At 48.0% G+C, this 14,235-nt stretch overlaps 1 protein-coding gene across 1 annotated transcript in view; it reads left to right on the top strand.

The window, feature by feature from the left end:
* LOC149369547 (putative 4-coumarate--CoA ligase 1) overlaps positions 1 to 14,235 on the top strand; it is a 102,423-nt gene that overhangs the window by 65,897 nt on the left and 22,291 nt on the right. The window contains exons 6-7 of the mRNA XM_089558876.1: positions 5,462 to 5,743; positions 8,526 to 8,670. Coding sequence (XP_089415002.1) covers positions 5,462 to 5,743; positions 8,526 to 8,670 — 427 coding nt within the window. The remainder of the gene's footprint in view (positions 1 to 5,461; positions 5,744 to 8,525; positions 8,671 to 14,235) is intronic.

Genomic DNA, 14,235 nt, shown 5'->3' with positions numbered 1-14,235 from the left:
CTGGTTGCACCAATCCAGAATATTGTTTAGGTTTAAATTGAGTAATAGTTGGTCTTCACGACATGTAATTACATTAAACAAAACACAGTCATATGCAAACAGCCGGATTTGAACGGGATGAGTAACTACTTTTACAATGTCATTCACATATATTAAAAATAACAGGGGACCGAGGACACTTCCTTGGGGAACACCAGAAGAGACAGGCAGGCTGTGTGAATAATGGTCGTCAATACTAACAAACTGCTGTCGGTTAGATAAGTAAGCTGAAACCCAGTTAACTATAAAGTTAGGAAGACCAACTTGTTTAAGCTTGTCAATTAATTTAGAATGGGAGACGAGGTCAAATGCTTTACTAAAATCCATGAAAATAATATCAGCCTGGCCGGTTTTATCAAGTACAGATGCGAAACTATGAACAACCGATGTTAGTTGAGTTACAGTAGAATAGCCCTTCCTAAACCCGTGTTGAACGTTAGAAAGGATATTGTTATCGTCAAGAAAACCGATGATGAACTTGGCTATTATGTGTTCTAGTAATTTGCAACAGGTTGAAGTGAGAGAGATGGGACGATAATTTGATATCAGTGATGCGTCCCCTTTCTTTAGAACAGGAACGACACGTGCAGTTTTCCACTCTGAAGGAATCACAGCTGATGACAAAGATGCGCGAAAAATAACAACAAGAAACTCGGAAAGCTTTTCGGCATACCGGCGCAAGAAAGCGTTCGGAATTTTATCAGGGCCTGGCGACGCTTTATTTTTCAGGTTTAGGAGCAATTCAACAATGCCAGGTCTTGATATAGTAACAAAAGACATAGTACAGGGCGTTTCAAAAGGACCGTGTTCACCACTTGCACTAGCAAAGACACTGCGGAAGTAGCGGTTAAATTGCGCAGCAATATCGTTTTTATCTGTGAGAGGCTTGCCGTAGTGCATTATTCGGTCAATAGGTTTTTTCTTTTGACATAAGTGATTCCAAAATTTTTCAGGTGAAGTTCGAATGAAATTAGCCAGGACAGCAGCTTGGGCATGTTGGTTATTCATTTGTGACGGAACAGCGCAAAACACCGGGACAAGAGACAAGCGCTTGTCTCTTGTCCCGGTGTTTTGCGCTGTTCCGTCACGAATGAAATTAGGCAGTCTGTATTCAAAGTAATGGCGTTTAGCGGTCCTCACAGCTGCATTAAGGGATAGTTGAAAAGACTGAATAATGGAACGACTGGCGCCTCCACGTTTCAAACGTTTCCCTTTTCTTTTCAATGAGGACCTTACAGGGAGCTATGAATGTTAAGTAAAGAGAGACTAATGCTGTATATATGCGCGTTTGCTCAGTAGCTATCGCATCATACCCGTACGGTGGAGCTTAAGAAAACCCTCTGATTTTTCATTTTTTTTAGCAACATATACTTGCACTCAAGCCCTTTTGTTCAGTGAGGCAGCTTTGAAGGAAACACAGGTTGGTGTTATGGCATCCGTCAGAAATTGCTCCGCAGTTTGCGGAAGTTTTCATCGCGATGATGGCGAAGAATGTCTGCAGCGTGGCATACTGCTTTTTCAGCATTTATTTTTTGTTCCATCCTGATATATAAGTCAGAGTCCTGGTAAAAGATGGCGCTTTTCTACAGCGCTTTACTGATGCGGTTAACTAATATCGCTTTTATTTGCGAATTACGAGGATAGCTGATGTTGGGGTCTTAATAGAGGTATAATACGTTCTCCTGCGATTAATAGCGGTTGACATTTCAAAACCGCCGGACCCCACCTTGAGAGCGAGTACGCTACCAAGCGCACATCGACCGCGCCGGGCCTTCCTATGAGGAAACAAAGGAACGTTACTGTGGCTGACACGAACAGGTGTTTATTGCTACAACATCAATAATGCCAGCTAGCAACAAAATACGCTGAAGAATCGAGATCGTCCGACTCATCACAAAGGTTACGAGCGAGGGTTCGCCCACTCTACGGCAAGGGAGGAACTCCTGCTTCGGACGGGACAAGCTGGCGGGAAAATGTTCCCACCGAGAGGCCACACACCACTGGCGGAAAGTGGGGCACCGCGCCTGAACATCAGCCCGCGCCGAAATCCCAAGCCGAAGAGGCGGTCGTCTCCCCCACGCACGCGCGCAGCAATCACGCCTTCCGAGGCGGTCGTCTCGTTACGACACCGGCGCTCTTCCTAGTTAAGGTAACTAACTAAGGAATACGCATCGCGAGGAATCAAACCACAGGGGAGGAGCGGGACAAGGTGCCCACACTGTATACTCGTGGAGAACGCCACCGGACGGAAGGAAAGAGGCCATAATTAGCTGTACTGCAATATGGGGATACAATAGACATGACTACGCAGTACGACTTTGAAAGGGTGTAATGGTTTCGGGGCTCCGATATACGAACCCGATTTCAAAGACTACACTTAATCATAAAATGCTGTGCAGATAGCTTCTAGATGATAAAGTAACGGAAAAAATTTGCAGAGGTTTACGTCTGGTTAAGCCAGGTAAATTGTGTTAGCAATGCTGCGCGCGTTCTTCTGGCGATTCTTCGGCGCGTTGCCTTCGCCTGGTAGCATTAAGGCGTTCCTCAGCAGTCAGGTGTTGAGATTCATCGGTGACCGATGAAGTGGAACCACTCTGCGAGGTAGAACGTTGTCGCACGACGCTTTTCAAGACGTTCTTCACAATGTTCTGGCGTCTCTTGTGCACGTTGTCGCTTTCTCGCTTCTTCCTGTCGCTGCCACTTTTCCTTAGAGGGCTGCATAGCAAAGTATTCGCGCCAAGGCAAGCGCGCATTTATAGACACTTTAGAGCGCGGGTGCATGCGCGCCGCCATATTTGGTCACATGAACATTCCGCCACACTGCCACGGAGTCCACAGAACGCCATCGCCCGTTTGGCTTTGCGCCTTGCTCGTCGGTAATTGGTTTTGGGGGAAGGGAAGTGTATCTGTCTCGCATTCATCGGTAGGCATCTGAACCTGCCTGTAACGGGAAGGGAGTGAACGAAGACACCGTTTTCACTAGACGTGCCTTTGTTTATCCCAAACCATCGAGCTGGCATGGCAGAGTGGTTAGCGTGCTCGTCTCTCACTCCGGAGTCTCTGGTTTGATTCCCCAACTCGACCAATTTCCTACTGAGTGCTATTTATTTATGTGGTCTGAATAGATATTAGGCTAATCGTTTAACCGATATCATTCGAATGCCATCGATGCACTGCGCGCCAATGCTGCAAACGCCGGCTTCGAAGGCCAGAAGTGGCGGTCCTACTAGTGGCGCCATCTGCCGTAGAGAGAGCAAACTGCTCGGCGCCGACGGCGCTGTCATCTGGCGGAGCGCGGCTGAAGCAACGCTGTTGATGATCATCCGTCCGTACCGACCGGGGCTACTCGACGAGGCGAAACCTACAGTAGTAATTCTAACGCAAGAAAAAAGAGACTGTGCCGGGAGATATAAGTAGGTCATCGTTTGGTACACAAACAAAATATCGTTCCGGGAAAGACTAAGATGATGTATGAAATGAGGGCTAAAGTCCAAGTCTTCAGCTACTTAGACAGCAAAAAGTAGGAAAAATGGTGGAGGAAAAGGACTAGAAAGCTTATACCAGGGTGCACAGGCAACAAGAGGGAGAATTATATGCATCCAAACATCTGAATGATACTCTACAAAACCAGAACTGAGTACCAGAGACAAATCATGAAATAAAAAGGATGCCCAGGCTTAGCTTGGTTAAGCCAAGAATGCGTTGCATATTGCGCGGTCTTTTTTTTTTGAGGGCGAGGTATTGCTTGGCGGCACTCGATTTTCTCGGCAAGACGTCACGCGCCGGCGCAGCGACCCTAGCGGGAGGAGCGGGAGTCAGGTGGTGGCTGCGGCCGCGCGCGACCGCGCGAGTTGGGGCCCAGCTTTTCCTCCGGCTGTCGTGACGTCACGTCACGTGGTTGCGCTCAAGGTCAATGGTGGCTGCCCGGCCGCGTCCAAGGGCTGAACTAAGTGATTGCAATATGCAACGCATAAAAGTGTCATTGTGTGATTAGGGAGCCGGAAGGAACGCAGTGTGGAAGGAAAAGCTGTGCGGTGCGCATGAGTCAATGCGCTGCTTTTTAGACTAAATAAGGTTGATTATAGAGGGGGAATATAGAAGCAAGTATGAACAGGAAGACAATATTTGCGTCGTTGCCGGAGCACTGTAAAAAAACAGTAAACTTGTTCTTGCACTCTGTAAAGCTATACAAGCAGAGGTCGAGGAGGCTATGCGCCGAACAGGACATGCGCCGTGCCGTAGCCACATTGTGGCCGGGCTGCTCACTGCTGCAGTCACCGTTTGGACAGTGACAGAACGTCGACAGGCGCGTGCGCGCCGCTTCACAGCACACAAATACTCGAAAGAATTTTCTTAACCACTCTCAGCGGTGTATGGAAGTGATCACTCAATCATTGTGTTTTTATTTCTTCTGCAAAACCAAAAAAGAGCGAGAGGAAGGGGCGAGCAGGAAGAAAAGGTTGTATTTTGCAATTCAACCAGGAATAGGAGGCTTCAAGCTTCCTGTTCCCATGGAGTACAGTGGCAGTTTGGAGTAAACGCATATGTTTAAACAATAGAAAGCGAGAGTAAATATATATCTTATAGACAATATTATACAGTGAATCTTGCGTGACAAAAGAAGCTCTCAGTATGTAGATGCTAATGATACAGATGTTCATCCCTGGACCATCAAGATGGTTCTGGAAAGCAAGGAGGACATAACGGAGCATTTGTTCAATGAATTTTAAGCTTGAAATAGGACTTTTAAATGAATGGCAATTTTGTTTGTTCTAATACCGTGTTACGGATAAAACTTGCAAGTGCGCGCAGGTATTCTTGTGATTTATGTTTATACCTTTTTAGTAGACAGAACGAGTGTATATTTTGTATGAAAAGATTATTTTGTTTAATGAAATGTTCTGGTGTGTGTCCAAGCTAACCAATGCTTACTATACCATGCAGTGCTCTTTTCGGTAAGACATCTATGCAAAGTTGTAGCCGTTGTTTTACTCCATATCGAAAGGCAGCAATTGACATGTGAAAGGAAAAGTGCCTTATAAATATCCACTTTGCTGGCCAGCGGTAAATAGGATTTAAAGTTAGATAAGTCACTGCCTTATAACGCTTCCTGCTTGTTAACTTGGTTAGCATTCGTGTACCCATGCCTTTTTTTATGAAAGCTGACGTCAAGAGATTTTACAGAATCTACAACTTCTATATGTAACTGAAGATCTTTGGCACATGAATGCGCTGGTCACCGAGATCAATCCTATTTACGGTCTAGGCATCAGGACGTGTGGCTGTTAGGTTAACTTTCAGAAGAATTTCCCTTCTAAATTATCTATCTCTCCATATCAGCCGCAGACACAACGTTCTGCGTAAGGCGTCTTTATGAGCATCAGTTTATATCTTTCCCTCTACGTGTCTTTTTGCCGAGCAGGCCACCGCAGCATTATTTTTTCCGGCCCAACTGCAAGCTGTGGTGCGAGAGATGCAGAGCACAGGAAGAAGTCTACCCAGCATGCGGCGCATAGCAATGGGCGGAAGCGTGCTCTCAACTTCTGTGGCTGAGGCCGCTCGCAAAGCCTTTGTCGGAATCGACAAGCTGCTCAACATGTACGGCATGACTGAGTCTTGTGGCATCGTTCTGGGCCAGCCAGCAACTGGCATGCCGCTCGCCGGAAATGACGTGGGTGTGCCCGTAACGATGGGCGAGGTCAAGGTGCGTCAAGAATGATACTAATACTACAAGGATAATGCTACAAGCTTTTCCATCACGGCTGCTCCGAGGATATGTGGAACTCAATTTTGCAGGGTAACGCAGTTACACGCCTGACGAAGAGCATCGGCAGAACTTTACATCATTGCGAAAGCAGGGTCAGTATGACGAGTATGTAAAGCTCCTAGAAAGTATCTGCAGGGACTGCAGATTGAGCACGGCCCTCCACAGGGAAAGTGAAAAAATAGAAATCAGTAGGCGTGTGAGAAAAGAAGTGCAATTTGCTTAGTTACATTTACCGTGTACTTACTAGAAGTATTCAGGGAGTTCAGTTGCGAAGAACTACGAAACTTGTTGGAGTAAAAATACTCATCTTCCTTGATCGTTGGAATTAGTTTGCGTAAGGACTACCGGCTACGAACACTCCTTTTTAGAGGATAATGTGTTACTGATCAGTTGGAAGAATTTGCGACATCAGACGTTTGCGCCACTTTGAATCTGCCGTGGGAAATGCGTTAAAACTTTTTCACTTAAGAATTTACACGTTTTCCTGGCACGTATTGTGTAGCACAGTCTGTAATAGACTATCAGGCTATAGCAGGCGTCTTTTGTCAAAAAATATTGTGACGACTGTTTCATCACGCACTAACTTGAACATGAAGGAAGCAGAAATCTCAATCCCCTCAAATGCGCACATTCTTTTACACGAAAAGAAAGGTTTTTTCGAACACGTTACGCCACTCTCGAAGCCACTTCCGCCTGTATCTATTTTTCTTCGCTCCGTTGTAGTGTTCTTTCCTCGAAAAGCCGGCTGTACGATACCCGCCAAGGATTAACACACTTATACCGATAAGGCCAGTTGCTGTTGTCGCTTTGCGCTCTGTTCTATCATAAGCTGCGGGTCGAGTCAGCACGGCCAGGATTATTGAGACCCCATAATTTCATGTGCACTATGTCGAACTTTTTACCATTGTGCTATCCCCATGCACATGACAGCCCTAGAATAGTTCGTTCTCGCGATGTAGGTATTCTTAGCAAATAAATAGCCAGTCTCAACTCCATGAACTCCATACACGTTTTACAAAGCAGCAATGCCAGAGAGTAGAAGAAATGTATCAGCAGCGTGCAGGGTATGGGCAGAGGAAAACGTTGAAGATAATGTATGCTTATTGTTCGGATTAGTAGAAAAAATATGGAATAATTGATGACAGACTCCCAAAAACTTCCCTTTGCCAAGCATACAGAGAGAACACGACTGCAGTGCTGTTGCCAGATGGAGCGCGATTGCTGGAAATGCACGCTGCACTTATGTACTGGGAGGCTAAAAATGAAGGCCTGTGAATTTGCTGTCTGCATAGCTTGGACTAGCTTCATAAAATGGACTAAATGCCTACCCTCGCGATTTCGCGAGGTATCGGTGTCTTGAATTTCAGTGCCACTAAAAAGTTCTTAACAATGGCTTTCTAACTGCGGGACATTAACTGGCAAAATGTAGATGTTTTGAATTGTTCCTCTAGTTACGTCCATTCAGGGCAGTACCAGGCTTGTGGGAATAAGGTAGCCATACCTGGCACAGGACGCCGTTAATTAGAGATAGATGGCGGCTGTTCAGGAATTTGTATACCCGTAGTGATGCATACCCTGGGAGTGTCTAGGAGGGAAGAAATGCTGTGCATCCAGGCCTTTGTCCTAGGACTATACAATAAATAAAAAAGGGCTTTCACGAGTTTGGTTTGGTTTATGGGGTTTAACGTCCCAAAGCGACTCAGGCTATGAGAGACGCCGTAGTGAAGGGCTCCGGAAATTTTTACCACCTGGAGTTCTTTAACGTGCACTGACATCGCACAGTACACGGCCCTCTAGAATTTCTCCTCCAAAGAAATTCCAGCCGCCGCGCTTTCTTCGAGTCGTCCGCGAGCCATTTGACTGATCGCGCATTCCATTGTAATTGTTTGTGCGCACATTTATGAGTCAATTCGAGTGAATCCCAGCTCACGTTCAATAATTTTGCATCCGGTTGGCTGCTACAAAACAAGTCTTATTACATTTCCTGCATTCCATAACGGCACTATAGCCTGCGAAATAACATCATCAATCGACAATCGATATCTCCTCTACGCAGGAAGAGTGCCTATCCCAATAACGTACCCCTATTACTCCTTGCGCTGGATGCTGCTCGTTGCCCCGGCTAACTTCCTGAGCTCGTCATTAATTCGCCGCTTGGTCAGTGCACCGTCATGCTCACACTCATGAACTTCACGTAAGCTCTCTTGCAGAGAGTGTGGGCTTCCCTGATGCGTTCTCACTGCCTGGGAGAGGGCGGCCATAGTCCCAGCGCTCGCGAGCCTGCGGCCGTCTCTTTGCACATCCCAACTCTCTTCATCGACCGTATTCTTGTCGCCAGGAGAGTCGGGAACACGACATCGACTCGTGCAGCCTCACATAGCGACGACCAAGACCAATTATCATCATTGTTAGCCATGTTGGGGTGCCTATTTACGTATTAGCGCAGCAATGACGCCTGTCTAGTCCCATTTGCTCGCCTTCTAACTTAGCTCAATCCCTCCTCCTCCGCCTGCGTTAGAAGGTACGTCTCCCCAGTTCCCCTGTGTCTGTCCAGTTGATAAAGGAGACAAGGTGGTGCAAAACGCGACGGTGTGTTATAAAACCGGCATCTATCTTTTTGATCGCGATACTGATAAATTAGATATTTAGCTGGCATATACTTCTGAATGTCCTCTCCACATCAACCGTAAGGTTACGAGATTTGTGCCTGATTTTCCAGGTGGTGGATGTGGCGACCGGCCTAAAATTAGGTCCTCATCAGATAGGCGAGATCTGCTACCGGTGCCCATCGATGGTGAAAAGTTACTACAAAAGACCCAAAGACACCGCCGAGCTCTTCGACATGGAAGGCTGGTGCAAGTCAGGTACGCAACTGTTCCCGATGGAATGCCCTCTCCCTTTACTTGTACAACTGAGTGCATACTTGTTCAGAAGAGTGGAGGCGCGAAGAGGTGAGGCTTAGTCATTTAATTTAGCATCCGGAACAATGCTATTGAAGAGGGATTTGTACATTTGTCAGCGCGGCATAGGAAGTAAGATCAGCTTGTCTATGCCGACGCGCGCATGAGCTTGAAGAGTGGGGCAAGAGAGGGGGCCAAACTAGCACCTAAGATCGTCCTTAGAGTGGTCGCCCTCGGACAGCCGCGACGGAAGCCAACAGGAAGAACCTTGGTGCGCTCATCAAACAGGACAGGCGAATAACAATAGATGAAATATCGAAAATATGTTTTAAACATAGCACAGTGCAGTTAAGGAGGTGGCTGAAGGCTTAGCTAAGCGTATCCAGGTGGTGTGAATTAAGGTTTAGGTTGCCATGAAATTTGTGCCCGCCGGGATTGGCTACTACGGACCATGTGCCTCAGAGTTCAGCGCGGAACTGTGACTTCACATTTTCTCCAACGATACCAAAGGCAAAGCAATGTTTTCCTTCTCTGTATTGCCAATGACGATGAAAGGTGGTTCCACCACTTTGAGCCAGAAACGAAACGGCGGATCACATAACGCCAGCAGTCACACTTTCTCCTTTAACAAAAAAAGCATAAGTGCGCCTCCTTCTACAGAATCATGGGCACAACCTCACGGAAGACAGGGAGGTGTCAGTTTAGTTAATTTCTTTGAGCCTGAGGCTACAAAAAATGTTGCGATAAGCGACTTCCATGAACAGTGATCCTGCAGAGGGGGGAAATGTGCAACTTCGCACTGCCCTGATTAAAACTGAAAGGAGGTGGTAGGAAGTTCTATTGCAACCGCATTGCAGCCAGCCCTGACCTGGAAGTCTGAATTGCGAGCGCAACAATACCAGACAGGACAGGCGCTTCCAGCAGTGCGTCGCTCTCTCTACAGGGGAGGTACAGAGTTCTACGCACGGGGCATTCTGAAAATCCCCGATTGCGGAAAAAAGGGAGTGCAGAGGAATGAGGAATACGTTGAAAATGAACAAATATTCGAAAAATGAAGCGCGAACCATGAATTTTGAGTAAGGGTCCATAGTCATTTCTAATTGTTTTTTCTGACCACTCATGCTGAGCGGCGAGTTGGTTAGCTGAAATATTACAATCAACGTATAAGCAATAAAGTAACGCTGGTCGTTTCTTCAGAAAGACATTTGAAAATTACAAATCTTGTTCGGTGTGTGCCACCCTGTGCATGTCCAGGAGCAGAAAATAATTTCTTGCTTTTAACAACGAACAAAGGATGGCATCAGCAAAGCAAACATAAGCGCGGACCTTAGCCAGTATGCTGTACCGTAGAATATGCAAGCCTCATGTTGAATGTGTTATGTCCACGGTTGGCTTGAAGGAACAAGGCGTTCGCGAACACAAGAAGTATTTATTAGAACTCGACTCAAGCGGTACGCGCTGGCGGCCGCTCATCGGCGCGATCCGAAGTCATCTCGCCTGTGTCCAGACACGGCTGGCCCATGCAGACAGGAGAGGGCGTGGGGAAAGGAGGAAGGGAACGTCGAGAGGTTCGTCGGCCCTTCGTTCACACGCGCAACCCGAACACAACACCGTGGCGGGAATCGCGCACTGGCTGAGCGGTTCGTTTGTCCCCGTCTACGCGTCTACGCGCAAGACACAACACTTCCTCCCCCCTTAGAAAGGGGCTGGTAGCGGTCAGGAGGCCGGCGTGCACGTGCGGAAGCGCGCTGTAGTACGGCCGTGCCATCAGAAGAGGCGCTTGCCGTTTCTGTATTTGCCCTACCCCTTGAGTGTTGGAGCGGTGCGTCTTCCGCCACGATATGCCAAGCCACGGTACCAAGGGCCGAAGGTCTGCTTGTTTGGAAAGGTGTTGTTTGCGGCGGTGCCTTCAGAAGACGAAGCTGGTCGAGGTGTCGGCGGGCAATGCACCCCTCCATGTGTACGAGCCAGGATCTCTTCCCAATGCGTGTCTATTACAGCTGGGGCCCACGCCTGCTGTCCGTGGAATTTTCGAGCAAGAACGCGTTGGCCCTTTCGCATTCTCTCAACGCGGCGAGGATCGTCTTCCTTCTGTCCGCTTTCAGGTGCTGGCTCCGGAAGGACGGCGCTCAGGTGGGTTCGCAGCTCGCGTGCGAACATGAGCTGCGCTGGGTTACGGCCGGTTATGTTTTGCACCGTGCTGTGCTGTTTGAAGAGAAAGCGGGCGATGCGTAGGTGCAATGACCCAGCTTGTTCCTTCAGTAGAGCTCGCTTGAGGTCCGCCACGTATCGTTCAACCTGGCCGTTTGTAGCCGGATGGTAGGAAGCTGATGTGACGGCTGCGATACTGTTTTGTTTGAAAAACTGCCTGATCTCCGCTGACACGAAGGCGCTGCCGTTATCAGAGACGATTTTTCTTGGCAATCCAAACGTGGAAAACAATGTTATCAACGCCTCAATGACCAGTGTTGACGTTACTTTGGTCATCTGTTTGACCTCGACCCATTCAGTGTAGGCGTCGACAGTAATAAGAAACGTGCTTTCCTCGACCGGTCCCGCAAAATCGATATGAATAGTATGCCAGGGCTCACTTGCCTTCTCGCACTGTGGGGCCAGGGCCTTTGGTGGCGCCTTTCGGTTGTTTTGGCATATCTTGCAGTTCTGAGCACTTGCTTCGATGTCGCTGTCGATTCTAGGCCACCACATAAAGCTTAGGGCGCACTTCTTTATAGCAACAATGCCTCGATGGCCTGCATGAAGCAGTGACATAGCTTGCGCACGTAATGCTGGTGGGATAACAACTCGTGACCCACAGGTGATGCAACCGCGGTGCGTACTTAACTCCGTAGCTCTCTTGCGATAGGCGCTGAAGCATTCTCCCTTTAGTTGGCTCACGTTGCCTTCTTGAATGGCGTTGAAAAGCTCCACTAGGCATGGGTCCTCTTGCGTCGACCTAGCAACTGTATCCGCTGTTAGCGGCGGCTCAGGCAGGGCCTCGAGCATCAACCCGTCTCCCGGGTTAGGTGGTTCTTCGTGAGTCGTGCTCAGCGGTAGGCGGCTCAGTGCGTCTGCATTCTGGTGCTTCTTCCTCGATCGGTGTACAAGGTCGTAGTCATATGCTGACATTTTAATGCACCAGCGAGTCATGCATGGTGACAACACCTGCGGTATTAACTTCTGGGGCCCCAAAATGCCTAGCAGTGGTCTGTGATCTGTTATGAAAGTTACCTTTCGCCCAGCGATGTACTGGCGAAAGTGTTCGGCCGCGTAGACCACAGCAAGCCCCTCGCGATCGAGCTGAGAGTAGTTCTGCTCTGCTGCTGATAGAGTGCGTGAAGCAAAAGCAATTGGTGCCTCTCTTCCTTGACTGTCAGCTTGTGAAAGAACAGCACCTACGCCGTAGGGTAATGCGTCGCAGGCTATGATCAAGGGTTTCCTCTCATCGTAATGTTTGAGGGCTGTGCATTGCAAAAAAAGCCGTTTCAGGGCCACGAATGACTCCTGATGGCTTGGCGACCAGGTCCATGGTACCTCTTTTTGCAATTGTTTGTACAGGTCGTTGGCCACAGTTGCTCTCTGTTCTAGGAACCGGTCATAGAATGTAAGAAGTCCAAGAAATGATTGGAGTTCCTGCTTGTTAGTTGGTGCTCGTGCCTCGGTTATTGCTCGAACCTTGTCATCAGGTGGATGGATGCCTTCAGCGTCAATTGTATCAAGTGTATCAAGATTGTATCAAGTGATAATTTTGAAAATAATGTTAGAAATGAATTCTTGTGTGCAGATTGATGTGTAATGTATTTCCTTTGAATTGTGTATTTCCTCATTTGTGTCATGTGTAAACCTTTTGCCTATGTAATAACTTATGGCGTTTGTAATTATGCCTTATCTGCCCTTCCTTCTTGGACCTCATGAGGTCTGCAGTATTATGTAAATAACAAAAAATTACGTGACCAAGGAATTTCACCTTAGGTACGGCAAAACAGCATTTTTCCTTGCTTATGCGCAAGATTGCGTTGGCTATCCTTTCGAAAACTTGTTCCAAACGTGCAGCATGCTCCTCGTCTGATGCTCCTGTGATGATTACATCATCGAAATAACCGCATGTTCCAGGAATTCCACGAAGTATTGTGTCCATATACCTCTGGTAAAATGCAGGGGCTGCCGCTATGCCTAATGGCAGTCGTTTGACTTTGTAGAGGCCCTTCAGCGTATTGATGGTAAGCAACTGAGATGTTGATTCGCTCACCTTCAGCTGCTGGTACGCTTGCGTAAGGTCGACAGTGGTGAACATTTTTCCTCCGCGAAGTGTGCTGAAGACCTCCTCTGGCGTTGGCAGCGGGTAGGAGAACGGCTTGGTAAACCTGTTCACTGTGCTTCGGTAGTCTCCGCATAGTCGTAGGGTGCCATTACTCTTCCAAACTACGACGAGTCGTGTTGTCCATTCGGAGTGTTGCGTTGGTTCAATGACGCCTTGTTCTTGCAATTTATCAAGTTCCGCTTCTACTCCAGATCTTAAGGCAAAAGGTACTGGTATTGCTTTGAAGAATTTAGGGCTGGCGTCGTTGATCAACTCCAGGTCGATAGGAGGTCCCTCGTGTCCTGGGATGTCATCGGAGAAGACTTTCTTGCACTTCTCTTGAAGGTATTCCACCACTGACTTTGTTGCAGTCTGGTGCACGCCACCGATGGTGATCCCAAGTGCATCAAACCAGTTCCTTCCCAGGAGGCTGGATCCACTGTTTTTAACAATCAAGAGTGGCAGCTTGAGTTTCTTCCCGTTTACACAACGTCGACGTCGGCACTACCCAGTAGCGGCAGGCTCTGACCTGACCACGTCCTGAGGTGCGTGTCGTCGTCTCTTAGTCTGGGTGCGTGCTCCGGCCACGTTGTTCGAAAGGTGTCCTCGCTGATAAGGGTGCATGCAGTTCCGGAGTCGTATCGAACTGGATCAGCCTATTGTGGATGGTTAAGCAGGCCATTATTTTGTGACGCGTGCAGATGTTGGCAACGGTGTTTAGGTCGTACAGCGCTGACGGAGGTGATTGAAACCCTTGCTTTTCAACTTGTGCCGCGACTTCAGAAGCGTCTACGTTATGATTGCCTCACTGGGTTGATTTACCCTGCTTCTTTTTCGTTATACAAGCTTTCTCGATGTGTCCACGGTTGTGGCAAAAGTTGCATGTAGTTGCTTGAAAGCGGCACGTTTGCGGATTATGCTGTTCGTCACAGCGGAAACAGTGCTGGACCTTTGGAAGTTTTTTCGAACTTGCCTTCATGTTGTGGCTCTGGTTGTTCGAATGGCTTGTCTGGTGAACTGATTCGATAGATCGCCGCATTTGTCGCTGCTACTGCCCCGCACTTTCCGTTCGGAAGACGATGTCATAGGCTTTCGTAAACGTCAGGTTCTTCTCCGCGAACAGGCGCTGTTGCAAGGACTCGTCACGCAGTCCACACACAAATCGATCACGCAGCATGATGTCCAGGGGGAGCATCATTGGGTTAGCGAGCGGCAGGAATGATGTTGCTCCG

The sequence above is a fragment of the Amblyomma mixtum genome, chromosome 1 (assembly GCF_055824585.1).
Source record: "Amblyomma mixtum isolate Tamu chromosome 1, ASM5582458v1, whole genome shotgun sequence".
Taxonomy (NCBI): domain Eukaryota; kingdom Metazoa; phylum Arthropoda; class Arachnida; order Ixodida; family Ixodidae; genus Amblyomma; species Amblyomma mixtum.
Note: the sequence above shows the minus strand (reverse complement) of the source record. Positions and strands in the feature narration are given on the sequence as shown.